The sequence below is a fragment of the Acyrthosiphon pisum genome, chromosome A1, assembly GCF_005508785.2.
Source record: "Acyrthosiphon pisum isolate AL4f chromosome A1, pea_aphid_22Mar2018_4r6ur, whole genome shotgun sequence".
Taxonomy (NCBI): Eukaryota; Metazoa; Arthropoda; class Insecta; order Hemiptera; family Aphididae; genus Acyrthosiphon; species Acyrthosiphon pisum.
The window spans coordinates 107,339,733-107,355,131 of NC_042494.1; the positions used below are offsets into that span (position 1 = coordinate 107,339,733).

A 15,399-nucleotide genomic window follows, 5' to 3' on the forward strand; every position below is an offset into this window, starting at 1 on the left:
ATTGCTGCAACGTAATCTAATGTGTTCTATATCACACTCGATGACGTATCTATACGTATGAAACGGAATTCGAAGAGAATAAAATTATTAGATTTCTTCGGCGTAGGTATAATATAAATATAATATAATATTATGTTACATATATAATATATTGATTTATTGTTCGCGAATACTATGGCGAATCGCACAATATATTATAATATAATTATTACAATACGACTCAAGAACATAATATTTTTCGCAAATATATTATAACATAAAGATACTTATAAATAATAATTTATCGCATAGAATGAATAACAATTATAACATTATACGTTATTTTATCTTTGCATTTTAGTCTTTATACAGGACATAAGTTTATGTATAATGTATATAATATAATAGGTATACGGGCACGCACACGTGAAAATATTTATATGGGAGGGTCAATTCTGTAATTATAATAATAACCCCGCGTGTTGTGTCTTATTATTATCTGCAAAAGTAAATAAATGCTATCAAAATATTTAAAAAAAATGTCGCGGGTTAACCCCTCCCACCTAGGTGCCTATTTTTCTGTCCACATATACGTGTATAATAACAATACTATTATAGCATCTAAAATAGAATAATCTTTAGGTAATAAGTTTGGTGTAAAATCGCGATCCCGGTAGATGATTCTTCACTTTCGACCATCAGCAGTCCGGACGACCAGCATGTCGTTGCGTTTGTTCATATCCTTGTAAATGGGCTTGTACGGGTAGTCATCATCCGGGCCGTTAAGGTACGCGAAACCCGGATGGTACGTAGTCGCCTTGTACGGCTGCTGCTGCTGCTGTATCAGTTGCTGTTGCGCGATGGCGGTGGCCAATTCCTCGGTGGACGGCTGCTGCTGCTGTTGCTGCTGTTGCTGTTGATGGTGATGGTGCAGGTTGTTGTTGTGGTGGTGATGGTTATTGTGGTTATGATGGTGCACTGGTGGTGATTTGTTTACGGCCTGCGCGTACTTGGTTGACGCCGGGGACGCGGGTGATATGTAACCGTAAGCGTGCGGCCGCTTGACGACGATCGGATTGCCAGTGCCTGAATACGCGTGGATGGGTATCGGTGCGGGTGCGGTGGCCGTCTGTGCGTATCGAGAATCATCGGCCGCATCGTGTTGTTGATGTTGATGGCCACCACCGATGCCACCGTTATGCTGCTGGTGGCCGGCGTGGTGTAGCTGTACGTGCCCGACGCCTCCTCCACCGCCAACTAACGGGTTGTTGTAGAACTGGTGTTGCAGGCCAAACGGCTGCTTGACGCGGTGTTGCAGGTCGTTGTCCTTCATCAGACCAAAGGGTTTTTTGACTTTAGTCGTTTTCGGCTTTTGTGCATACGGCGAAGGCGTCAACGACGATGGGGAAGCCGACGGCTGTTGCTGCTGCAGTTGCTGCAGCTGCTGATGATGCAGTTGTTGAAACTGCAACGCTTTGCCGGCCCCTTGGTGCACCGGACGCTGATGTCCAGCAGCGTTCAGTGAGTCGTCTACTGCCGACTGTTGCTGTTGCATGTGCGCGTAGTGCTGTTGCTGCAATTGATGAAGGTATTCCGGTTTTAGTGGTATCACGATGGCCGGCATAGTCTTGCCACCGCCGTTCTCGTCCGTCTTGAAGAACACGTTGTGCACGACCGGCAACGACATCATCGCCTGCTGTACAGTACTGCTGGCCAACTGGTGGCCGTGCACAGGGGATGATGGGTCACCGCCGATGGCCGCGTACATCTGGTGCGAGATCGGTATGGGCACCACGATGCTGTGGTAGTTGGGCGTCGCTGACGGTTGTTCGATTTTCACGGACTTAGCGGCGGCCACGATGTTTGCGGCGGAGTGTGGCTGCGCAGAGGGTCCGACAGCCTGCACCTGAGACTGTTGCAAAGGCCCACCACCGCTATATGGAAATCTGGCTGCCGGGAGACCACCTCCACCTGGCTGCAAGTAGTTCAAACGCTTCTCCCTGGGCACAGGCGTCTTATTGGCCTGCGATACTGCATTGCTGAAGTCGAAATGATTCATTTTCGACAGCACCTGCTTGTGGTTGAAGTTCTGTGGTTCGGCTTGGTGCCCCACGTCCTCCACGCTGGAAATACTGTCCGCATTATATAGATCCGGATGATGATGGGCCTTAAAAAATTCTGGGATGGCAATCGCATGAAACAAAAAAAAATCGAAATTATTCAATTTTGAAATGGTAACGAAAAAAATTTAGAACTAAATCACTTTCACCGCCAGTGGTTCGTGGCGATCGATAATAAAATAATAATATTATACGTTATTTTATTTTCGTCCTCGTCAAATACGATGACGGAGTAAAAAACGTGCCACCAAAGTGTTATTGTTTCGATTATAATATGCTGTATACGCCCATCCTTAACACTTTTTCTTCGTAATTAAATGTCAAGCAACGATCTGTTCGGTTGCGTGTTTAATGCGCAGTACTAATCGTTAGCTGTGCAAAACAAGTGTATGACGAGATATTATTATAATGAGATATTTATAAAAACAAAATTGTCTACACATTTTATATGAAATACATTCTATTTTGGATGAATAGATTCACCGAGATTGTAAAAAGAGTATATTTTCATGTTGGATGCACATATTTAATTAACCTTGATATTCTTTTAAAATAATATATACTGCTGTAAGACTATTACTACCATTAAGTACATTCTGTGATTGCATATAGTAAGTACAGTTTTTTAGTTACTAATAGCAGTCTTGGGTAAAATACTCAAATACTTATGAAAAATAGTATTCTGAATATGTATTCGAATACTTGATAAATATAATATCCCGAATGAAGTATTTGGAATACTATAAAAGTATTCCGAATACTTAAAATATTTTTGAGAAATATATGAAACGATACCAGTTATAATTTTGATATTATATTATATTAATAGATATTATTGATCCCAAATTGCCAACTCATAAAATATAAATTTTGTATTTTTGTTTTAAATCAAATGCAAGGGAATAACATGCAAATCGAACAATTTAATTTTTATACCATAAAAGTATTCCGAATAAAGTATTCAGAATACATCACAAAATACTTTTGGAAATAGTATTCTAAAAGTATTCGGATTTCGGAATACTATATTCGGGATACTACCCAAGACTGAATAATAGTTATATCGCATTATGGCAAAAGTTGGTATGTTAGTACTTATTTATGTGTATTAAAGGTATTCAAATTTACATTTTACCAAATTTAGTAAGTAAAACATTCGTGTATTTTGAAAGGAACTACACGTCTTTATAATATAATTACTGCGACCTTGGTAAAAAATGTTTTCATTTTTTTAATTAATAAGGGACAGCTGATAAAATGTCAGTATCAGTAAAATCAGATTATTAAAAAAAATACCAACTTATGATGTATTGTTATAGTATAAATTAATATACTTACATGTAATATATATATATAGATCATAGTCCATAGATGCAGGACACCCACATCAAACTTTGGGCCCTATACAAACTTTACTTCCGAAAAAATACAACCCATTAAAAGCGATATTGGTGTTCCATTGCTAGGTAATAAATGGTTAACCCACAGCTTAAAATAACAAAATTACTATAAAATAAGTATTTCTATCAAATTTTCAAAAATTACAAATACATTTAAATTGGCCCCTAAAGTATCCCTAAAGACCTGTATTCCAGATCTCACACCCCCCCCCCCCTTTGTGAGGGCACTGCATAGATTTATAAAATATGGACTCCTACCTAGGTATATTATTTCATAATTTTCGATAATTTATATTCGCTTCCCTATAAGTTAAGTAATTTTACAGACAGTATACAGATGAATAAATTCGTATGTCCACAATTCAACATATTATGTTATGATGAAAAATAAATCAGTTATTTAAAAAATGTAGTAATTACAACTAATTATTATCTCACTATTTCAATAATTCCCTGCTGACTTTACTTTATTGTACCTATTCATTATTTAAAAGTTCAGGCTGTCCATCATTAGTTAAAGTTTTAAGTAATTTATTAGCTGATGTAATTAGTCAAATAAAAATATTAGGCAAATTTTTTCGAACTCAATATCTAACACCCTCTATACACAAAAGTATAAATTTTATTTTAGGTATTGAAGTATTTATATACTAATATTATAGGTACATAGTTTGGTATCTATATTTTTATATACGTATTACATTATTAATTATTGACCCCTAGTAATAATTATAGACCCATATTTTTATAGGTAACTGGTGTGTAAAATATTTTTATATCAATAGATATTTTTCAACATACCTGAACTACCAGATGATTCTTGTGAAGAATCATGCTCTTGGACAGATGTAATAATGCCAGTGGCGATTTCCATATTGGGACTTAATTCATGCCAGCCATCCTTATTGTCACTATTGTCTCCGGTTAATTTTTTGTTTTGTGTTTTCTTTTTTTCCTGTTCACTATCCAGTTGGTGTTTATTCTTCCTACGTGATCTATTTGGTTTATTGTTATCAAATGACATGTGTACTTCTTCGGACCAATCGTGGAAAACCGGTCGATCGTCGTGACCGTCGTTTTTGTGCATCTTTTTTCCATATGTAATTGATGGAACTGCTGCAGACTTCTCTATACTTTCATTACTCTTTATGTCGGATAACTGTGGCGATTGATTGTCAAACGTTTGAGGTTTAACACTATATAATTGTTCATTCACTCGGTGATCGGTCAATGAAAAAGATGGGATACCGATGTCTTTTTCTTCAGTGCTCCACGACTGGCTAGGCGATTTCCCCCTAGCTTGTCTGGATCGCAACGACAAGCTTTGAGGGTTTCGGTGACCAGGCGTTAATGACGTATAACCTTCACTTGATGAAGACGTGTCTTTAGAAGAGTCGTGGTCACCAGAAAATTCTATGCTTGAAGTCAGACTTTTAATGGACGGAGAGATATTATCTGTTATGGAGTAACCTGCAGTCGCCGTTATTGTACCTACTGTGTCCACGGATATTCTGTCTTCACTCAGTGTAAATTGAACCAGACACAAAATTACCTAAAAATAGTAGAATGATAAAGTGTCAATATATTTTATTATTTTAATAAAAATGAAATTATATAAACTACAGTAAATAATATTCCGTACAAAAAAATATATAAATCTATTAATATTACCATAATATTTAAATTGTCCATGATGATTTCCGCTGTATGATAATATTTTTGGATAGCTGCACAACAAAAAACACAATATCACTTGTAGACATAAATAATCAAATAATAAACTGCACTATTTCATCGTTATAAGTTTAAAACATTATTATGAAAGAAAAAAAATATTTTAAATCAAAAAACGACGATTTTGCATGAGCGACTGTACTAGATTGACGAGCGAAGTCGTGTCGGAAAATCTCTATTGAACGACTGAAGAATGTCCGTCCGTTTTGGTCAGCTCTATCCTATACAGTTCCGCATCAAGAAAGCGGAATAATTGCAAGGATGGTGGTGGACGGACAGAAAGTGGAAAACTCATCACAATGCAATAAAAACACACTCACATGTTCAATAAATTAAAACAAATATTAAGTAAAAGCTAATTAAATGATAAAGGAAAGTAAAACTCAAGTACCTCGAACATATCATATATTATATTTCTGTTGTATGTTTGTCTCCCTAATATATCGTGTTTTTCAAACCGTCTCTAATTTACTTATAAAGTGTGCTCCCGACCACACGCGTAACGTATTTTTATAAACATCAAATAAATATATTATACTCAGATGACGTGCTGCTGCTTGTGACAATTATTATTATTATGTATTGTTTCTTGTTTGATGTAATACATTGCAACACATAGAATACACTTGGGCATTGTGATGTGTCATGTGTGCATGTCATTGTTGTTCTTATTTAATTTAATTAATTTGTTTTCTATAGGTATACTGTATAGAAAGACATAAGTTCTATTGTAGTATTTTAAGTAATTGATAAAATAAAATAAAATCAATAACAGTATTTTAGGACTGATCAGAGCATTTTATAAAGTATATAATCTACACATTTGCATTTTTCTATTATTATATGACATCATTAATATCATTTCTATGGTTAATTATTGTTACGCATTGGTAATGTATATATTTTTGATTATAAAAAAATATATTTCAAACAAAATTAGAATTTTGGAATTTTTCAAGTATAAAAGTAAAACCACAAGATTGTTTTTGCTGCATGGAGGCAAATATTGTAGATGTTTCGCGTGGATCTGAGTGAGAAAACAAAATATTATAGTGCATTGACATCATATTAATATATTACCTATAGTCTTAACTTATTGTATCATGCTATCATTCATTAGTGGTTATTATCTTTTTTTATTTTAGACACAATTATTTTCTATTCTAATTTACTTTGTGTTAAATGGACGCGTACCGTCTTTGGTAACAACTCCTACAAACCCATCTCAAAAAAGGTCTGAATAATAATGTGTCAAAAATGTGTTTAAAATTACATATAATAAATTGAGTACCTACTATAGGTAAGAAAGTCAGATACATCGTAAAAAACACACTTGAAACATTTTGGAAAATTCTGAATAGTTGACATTTTGGAAAGAACTCGTTTTGAATTGTCGCCCCTCGTTACTATAAGCCAAATAAATAATAATAAAAAATATCATGAGTACCTATTTTACATTATATTATATATACATCTTGTATATTATAATTGTTAAATTTTAACAATGTTAATACATAATTTTAAAGAACAATAAAGCTTAATTATTCAAAACAACAGCTCTTAAAACAATTAGATAAATTAAATACGAAGAATATTCCTAACCAGTTGTTCCTCGTGGGTCGTTGGATATGGTATTTGGACGTTTTCTCCGTATGCCTCCCCACCCGTAGATTTTAACGGTACTGAACTGAGATATTTGAACTGAATCAATATTTTTTTTCCACGTAATAATAGGTTAAAGGTTTGAAAATAGATTCTTTTGTTTTACCTGAAATATACGATCATGATATCGGCATCTATCTATCGACTATCACCATTCACGTTATAGATTTATTAGTAATTACCCAATTAAATGGGTGATGATTAATAAACCAAAGTTATGTGAAAGTATTATTGAATTATATTTATATATTAATTTAACAATTATTATTTAACTAAACATTTTGTAAACAGTACATTTATTTATTTGTATATTATTGTTTAATATTTCTTTAACATTTATATTAGTGAATTACTCAATTACATAGTTAAATAATTAAAGTTTAAATGTTTTGTCCAGAGGGGGAATTGTCTCGTTTAAGGGGGAAACTTCCATCGACTCCGGTGGGGAGGAAAAGTCCTAGAATCGTTGGATATATATTATTATATACTGTTCAGTAATTAAATTTAAAATTCCAAGTCAAAAATATAGTTAACACATTATTTTTATTTGTTGGGAACAAGAAGTTTGTTAAGTACTACTTATTTTTACTTGAAAGTTAATAGGTAGCTTTGATTAAGTTGAAAGCTTCCGTTCAGCCGGTTACTCTGATCACTGGATACCTTCTTTACGGAGGGCTATAAAATGTTGGACAATTATGACGGATGACAAATGGATTGTCATGAATATTAACTTGCTAGATTTTTCTTTTGTACAGTTTTTTAAATTAATAATTATATATAATATTCATAAATTTTCAATTTTGAGGAGTTAACATTTAATACTTTGTAGATTATCATATTTTGTGATGTAGGTATAGTTTTAAATTCATTCATCTTATTAATTTACTGTATGCAACTAAATACATAAATAGGTAATACGTTACTCAAACCTAATCTAACATTATAAACAAAAATAAATACGTGCGTAACTTGTATGATAACGTATTACCATCTTGATAGAAAAAATACAAAATAAAACGGGCATATCATAAAAATAATGAAATTAAATCTAATATAGGTAGGTACTAGTGAAATATGTACTTAACTAAAGATTTTATTAAAATTCATCATAATTAATATTAATACATTTTAGGATTACACATGTTGAGAAATAAGGTTTACCCAATAATCAATAATCGTGATAAAATATTATTACCCGGTAAATTTTACGATATTATTAATACCATTTGTCCTCAATTTTTTTCGAGGTTTATACTATCTCTGATTTTTGAAAATTATTTACATCTATGAATTATGTAAAACAACAATTTAACAAGATGTATCGTACAATAAAAATTGTTGTACATTACTCATGCATGGTAGGCCCAAATGGTTGAGGTAGGTAACACATATATCTTTATAATATTGTGAACATAAAATTAGGTCAATGGTCATTGCATTTTTTATTCAGTTTTACTAATTTTAAGTATGTGCAATCGCTATAATGAGCAGCAACAAATTAAAAATGAAATTCGGTGTTTTTCATACTTGCAGGTGTACATTAAAATCTAAAACAAAATAATATAATATATCATAATACTATAGGTAGTTGTACATTATTTAACTTTCGCTGGAATTTAGAAATTATTAAATTCCTATTATATTTTCATTATTTTCTATGCACTGAAGACGGAATCATTAAAATTGTCTGAGTTTACTGACGATTGTATAATATTGGAACAATTCACAAGGGAAAGTATTTTAGATTTAATATAATATGATGGTTCTAATACACATTTTTTCATGTCTAAGTGTAACCGTCATCTATTATAAATATTTTTTTCATTTTTTTTATTGATCATGTATTAATAAAATGTTACACAACAAATTGTATATCCCAAGAAAAATACGTAATATTTACAAATGGGTAAAAAAAAAATGTTGAAATCGGTAGGTCGGATATACATTACAATTATTAGACGAAACAAATATTATGCAACGGTTCACATTGATTAATCATTTGTATAATAATAGGTGTTAATTTTGAATATTAAAATACATTTTTATACTTAATAATATTATGTTAGTTATTACTTATTATCGATTAATCTACATTATTCAAAACTCAAATATACATATTTAAATATAAAACAAAGTAACTCTATACAATTTGTATAAAATACTAAAATCCAAACAAATTGATTTATAATAATAAATTTAAGTAAATGTATGATTTTAAGTTATATAGCTAAGCTAAGTATAGTAAGTTCAAAATATCTAGATATTAGATATTAGGTATTATGATATAGATTCTATATTATAGAATATCATCTAGATTCAGTATGCATTTAATTTAAAATATAAACATAAATATAAATTGTATAAGTAACTTAATTTTAAAATTAAATAAAAATTGATTTAATTATTAAGTAAGTAATAGGTATATTATAATATATAGTACATACATATTATATATTATATTATATTATAATGTATTGTAACTATAGTACTATTTATTAAGTGTCTCTCAATTTTAAATTTCCAACCATCGATAAATATATTATATAATATGTAACAATTATTAATTAATTTGTAATTTACTTTTAAAAGATATTAAAGCTATAACAAAACAAAATATGAATTAAAATGTAAAAATTACTAACAGAAAGATAATTAAGAGGATAATTAATTGGTGTTATTTATGGCCCACGTGCAACATAGACAACACATATTCACTTAAAATATGTCTTTTTATACTTTTAAATAATCTAAGAGTAAAATTACCTATTAGAAAAATGATAAAGAATTATATTTTTCAGGGTGTGAAAGTCTGAGTGTATGACTATTGTCTGATGTCTCAACATAATATGGTATAAATGTTTTACTGTAATTATAGTATCTATATCTTTACTTTATTTTTTTTTTAATCCTAAGATCACGTGAATTACTATATTATTATCAATGTGAAAATATATAATTTGGTTTTCATATACATAATACCTACATATATTATAGATTTATAAACCTATTTAAGATTATTATAGACATATAGTTCAATATCAAAGGTTATATATTATCAAAATACAATCTAATAAAGTAACATTTTATGTTGAAGATTGTATTTAGATAAAAATATATATATATATATTTATTAACAGTATGTTAAATGTATTGTTAAATTATGGTAATTCCGTTATAATATTTATATAAATACAATAATATGTAAAATAAGTACAAATATTATTTGCAATTTGCTTGTGCCTTTTAATTTTGATTGATATTATAGAGCAATATCAGATACTGTAAATGCATACATAATTAAAATGTAAAACTCAGAACCAATGACAAAATGTATTATATCTTGTACTTTTAATAATATACATGTGCTGTGTGTTATACAAAGTACCTATAATAATATTATACGACTAACATATTATTCATAATTTGTTTTTGAAATTCATACACAATTATTAATCGATTTAACTTAGGGGTATGTGGAATTCATAATCAATAAATAATTAAAATAATAATAAATAATAATGCATTAGTTATTTTATTGGCACACGTATAAATGTTTAATTAGTACATATATATTATAATATATTACCAAACATAAGTTTTACAATATAATATGTGATTTCACTGATTGGCTTAAACTTAAATATGAGTGATTAAATATTATATAATTCATTGCCTAAATACATAAAGCTTCTAACAGCCAAGTGCACTCTATGTTAAAGCGATTAGCGAACACACTGCAAATTTTAAAGGTTACAAACATTTCAAATTGTTTCGCGAAAGTAACCATCATATTATATAATTTAAAAATTTTTGATAAATTGAAAACGAGAAAATACAAATTGAAGTATTTCTAAAAGCACACTGAAAAGTGAAAACCTGCCACCTGAAGTATGCGAAAATATTACCGAAAATAAATACCTACCCTATTTAATACAAATATGTACTGGAATACAAAATAATAAATATACTATAATAATACCAATAAATAATATAATATACTGTCGTGTAATCAGGTTAACGATAAGACTATATTATATACTGCACTATCATGTGCGATTTCAAAGCAATGATTCTGAGGTTGCTAAATAAGCAACTTCAGGTTATTGCCTAGGTGTTGATGTTGATTAAGACTTGTAGACGACCGATTCTTTCAATGGGGTAGGTGTGGTGGAAATTAAAACTCCATTCGAAGATTGGTTTGTTGCTGACTTTGAGACGCGTGCAGGCTGTTCGGTGACGATGACCTGTCCGCTGGGCACGGCGTTGTAGTACTGTTGTGTTTGATACTGTTGTGGATTGGTGGCATACTGGAATTTCGGTTGGACGGCAGCGACTGTTTGGGATTTGCTCTGCATGGCCGGGTACTGGACCACGTACGAGTAATTTATTGGATTAGTGGCAGTGGCGGCGTTCTGTTGTCTGTATACTTGTTGATCTGGGGCTGTGAATCGCTGTTTGTATTCATGTGGTACATGAGCTGGGCCCACGAACTGCTGGTTAAATTCTTTTTGAGCTTGGATAAGTGAGGCCAATTGTTGTTTGGACTCCAGTTGGGACTGTGCAAGGTTGGCGAACTGTTGTTTGTACTCTAGTTGATCCTGAGTTGGGGTGGTGAACTGTTGTTTAAGTTCTCGTTGAGCCTCATAAAGAGCAGCAAACTGTTGTTTGTACTCTTTTTGAGCTCGTGCAAGGGCGGGAAACTCTTGCTTATATTCGTTTTGGGCCTTCGCAAGCACGGCGAACTGTTGTTTCAATTCATGTTGAGCCTCAATTGGTGCAGCGAACTGTTGTTTAAGTTCTTGTTGAGTCTGACTTATAGCGGCGAACTGTTTTTTGTACTCAAGTTGCGCTTGTTCAAGAGCAGCGACCTGTTTTTTGTACTCTACTTGAGCTTGATCGAGGGAAGGTAAATGTTGATTTCTGTAGTCTTGTTGATGACTGTACTCATGTTGAGCATGAGCAGCGTCGGCGCCAAAGATATCTTGTTGAGTTTGAGTGGGGGTGGTGAATTGTTGTTTGAAGTCTGGTTGAATCTGTGATGGGGTGGCCGCGGGGATGACTACCGGTAAGGACGTCGAGTACGATTCCTTGGTAATGAATTGAGGTTCGGCTGACTGTTGAGTGGCTGGCACGTAGTACTGTTGGCCATCTTGATTGCCACGGTAAGAGTTTGGCGTACCAGTTGAGTACTGCACACCAGTGTTTCCGAAAGCTGTCTGGTATGATTGAGCTAGATTTTGTTGTTGCACAGCATCTTGGTAAGACTTTGATTGTTCCAAGTTTGAAAACGATAGTTTGTCAGATTGACTTTCGATGTCTTCGAATTTGGTCCGTGCCTGTTGGACACCTCCCAGTGACGCCTGGAAGGATCCCTGTGACAAGGTGGATGGCAAGTATTGTGACGGTAAACCAGCGTTGAATTGTTGCTGTTGTTGACACAAGCTCATACCGACTAAAGCGAGCACAACAATCCCGACGGAGAACATCTGTTGGTTTAAAGAAATATAAGTATTATTGAACGTAAAAATTATAGGAAAATCTGTACACTTACCTCGTATGCCATTGTTTTATTGTTTGTATAAGTCTCCTGTCTATATGACCATGTAGTATATGTATGTTCTGTGAAGCTCTACCGAAGTCGACTGATACATTTTACGAACACCAATAAGGTTTAAATATGTTCGTACTTCACGGTAATATCACGGTGAGTCCAATCGGTGGGACCTAATCGATAATTAACAGTTTTTGTTAATGAGATAGCTTCATGTATATTGATAATATATGGGGATATACTTAATAATATATTGATATTGTAACATCGAATTTGCGGACAGCGCGATTTTGATTTATAATATTTTTTTGTTTTATAACCTCGTTTGCTAGGAACAGTAGCACTTTCTGCTTAATCACAAACGAAATAATTTAATAATAATGATGTACTGATTGAATTCTGTGACTTGTATGAATTGTTTTTCTTTGGTGTGTTTTTAAGAATATTTAATGTTATTAAAGATAGTGTCCAATATAAATATTATATTTTATTGTTTCGTGTTTTCTTCTATTATTTTCTAAGATTCTTGTTAAACATATATTTTAGATTTTATTTAATATTTGGTTAGTTTTAAATATTTAATAACAAAAATAAAAGTAAGTTACTTTTGAAATAATCATCACACTTTAAAATATAAACAAAAAATATTTAGATTAATATATACGTATTTAATATAATTTCTCATAAATATAATATATTTTGATTTTAATTTGGTACGTAACTAATTCTATAATAATATTTTACAAAGTATTTTTATACTTAATATAATTTTCTTTAATATTCATTGTACCTTTTGAATCAATATAATACCTAATTATGTGTTTCGATGTGTAGACTTTTCATAATATTACATTTATTATAAATACAGTTGATGAACATTTTATAAAACTAGTTTTAAAGTATATTTAATTTTAATGTATATTCAATTTATCAGAATCCCTATATAAAATTATACTATGTATAAGTATATTATAACATGATATGTAATATTACAAGTAGAATTTTTGCATCAAAAGTATATTCTCCCCTCCCCCAGATCAGTAAATCGGACATACATTCCAATTAGACGAAAAAAAATGTCATACTACGGTTCACAAAAATTAATCGTTTTATAATAATAATACGTTCTCATTTTGAATATTTAAATACATTTGTTAAGTATATAACAACATAAACATTTCCCATGTTAACTAATATTATAATACTATGTTAATATTATTACTATTGAGTAATTTACATTATTCAAAATTCAAATGTTCATATCATAAATATAAAACCAAATAATTCTATACATTTTGAATAAAATAACTAAAATACGAACAAATAACTCATAATAATAAATTTAAGTGATTCTAAAATTTTAGGTTTTATACCTAAACTAAATATAGTAAGTTTAAAATAATTAAAACCTATTTTAGATTCTGAGTGAAACGATGAATGTATTGATTTTACAATGATGAGTTTATTTGTTATTTTTTTTTTGTGTGTGTCTGTCTTCACCTTTTAGGACAGTAAAAAATAAAAATGCTTAGATTTTCTTCAACAGTATCTTTTCTGATAGGAAAGTGAATCTAGTTGGTACTTTGGGGGGTCAAAAGTAAAAATTTCCCAGTAGTTTTCAAAAGTGACGTGAAAAACAAAAGAAAAATTAAGGAAGAACCGGAATTTTTACGCAAAATCTGTTTTCGAGAAAATTTATTTTGGTTTTTGGTGTAACTCTTAAACGAAAAACCGTAGGTACATGACATTTTGACTGAATGTTTATATTAGCATTTTCTATACACCATAACATTTTCCAAATATTTTGACTTATTTTTAGCTCTTTACGAATATTTTTTTTAGTTTTTCTTTCTATAAATATCAATAAAATGTTATTTGTTGGTTATAAAAGCTCGAAAATTTAATAGAAGGCTCCTAGTAAATTGTTTCAAAGGCAGATGAAAATAATTAAAAATCCATAGTCATAATTTTTTTATAAGCATTTAAAGTTCAAATATTGACAAAATACGTAAAAATGACGAAAATTTGCAAATTATTTTGAGTTGGAAATTCATAAAAATTTTTCTTTTTGAATCTTAGATTTGAAAATGTAAAACAAGATCATTCATAAGTTTGTCTTTCTTTATCAAATAAAAAATATCTTCAAGCAAATCAAATTAAATTTTTATGAGCATTTGAATTTCATATTTTTACAAGATTGGATATTCACTCCATTTCTCACGAAGCGGATTTTGTTAATTCGTTCTAATTCAAAAACGAATAACTGTAGATACATGACAATTTCACTGAACGTTCATATTTTCATTTTCTATACACCATCACATTTTGAAAATATTTTAACTCTTTTTGAGCTGTTTACGGACATTGTCAGTTTTCAATTTTTTTAGTTTTTTTTTCTATAACTATCAATAAAAAATTTTTTGTTGGGTAAAAAAGCGTGAAAATGTAATGCAAGGCTCCTGATATATTGTTACAATAGCAGTTGAAAAACATTGAAAATTCATAGGCACATTTTTTCTTATAAGCATTTAAAGTTCGAATTTTGACAAAATATATCAAATTTAAAGTTTAATAATTATTTTTAGTGAAAAATGTATAAAATGTTCAATTTTAATTTTTATAGCTAAGGATTAAAAATTTAAAACAAGGTCCCATGTTAATAGGTTATATATAAATAACTTTATTCACAATAATAGCATTAAATATACTTAGTAATATCATAGGTTGACTGACTGTTTTCGCCACCTTTTTTTGTTTAAAGATATTATAGAGATTCTTGAAAAAAATATAAAAATCTTGTTACTTAAATAATATATAAATTAAATTGTATTATAACTATAATTCTTAGAAAACTAAAAAACTATATCAACACAACAATATACATTATTTGAATTTAAATAGTATAATAATTACTATTAATAATATGATGAATGTTTTGGATATCTTAAACTCA

General features: G+C 30.5%; 2 protein-coding genes across 2 annotated transcripts; both read right to left on the reverse strand.

Moving 5' to 3' along the window:
• Window positions 1–212: 212 nt before the first annotated feature.
• LOC100568956 (basic-leucine zipper transcription factor A-like) lies at window positions 213–5,714 on the reverse strand. Its single transcript, XM_003244514.4, has 3 exons — window positions 5,171–5,714; window positions 4,301–5,051; window positions 213–2,157 (listed from the first exon to the last, which is right to left on the reverse strand). Exons 1-3 carry the CDS (start codon window positions 5,189–5,191, stop codon window positions 665–667), a joined length of 2,265 nt encoding a protein of 754 aa, XP_003244562.1. The 5' UTR covers window positions 5,192–5,714; the 3' UTR covers window positions 213–664.
• A 5,159-nt stretch (window positions 5,715–10,873) lies between these two features.
• On the reverse strand, window positions 10,874–12,377 carry LOC103309453. The gene has a single exon (XM_029486725.1). The coding sequence runs from the start codon at window positions 12,340–12,342 to the stop codon at window positions 11,020–11,022; it is 1,323 nt and encodes a 440-aa protein (XP_029342585.1). The 5' UTR covers window positions 12,343–12,377; the 3' UTR covers window positions 10,874–11,019.
• Window positions 12,378–15,399: the final 3,022 nt, after the last annotated feature.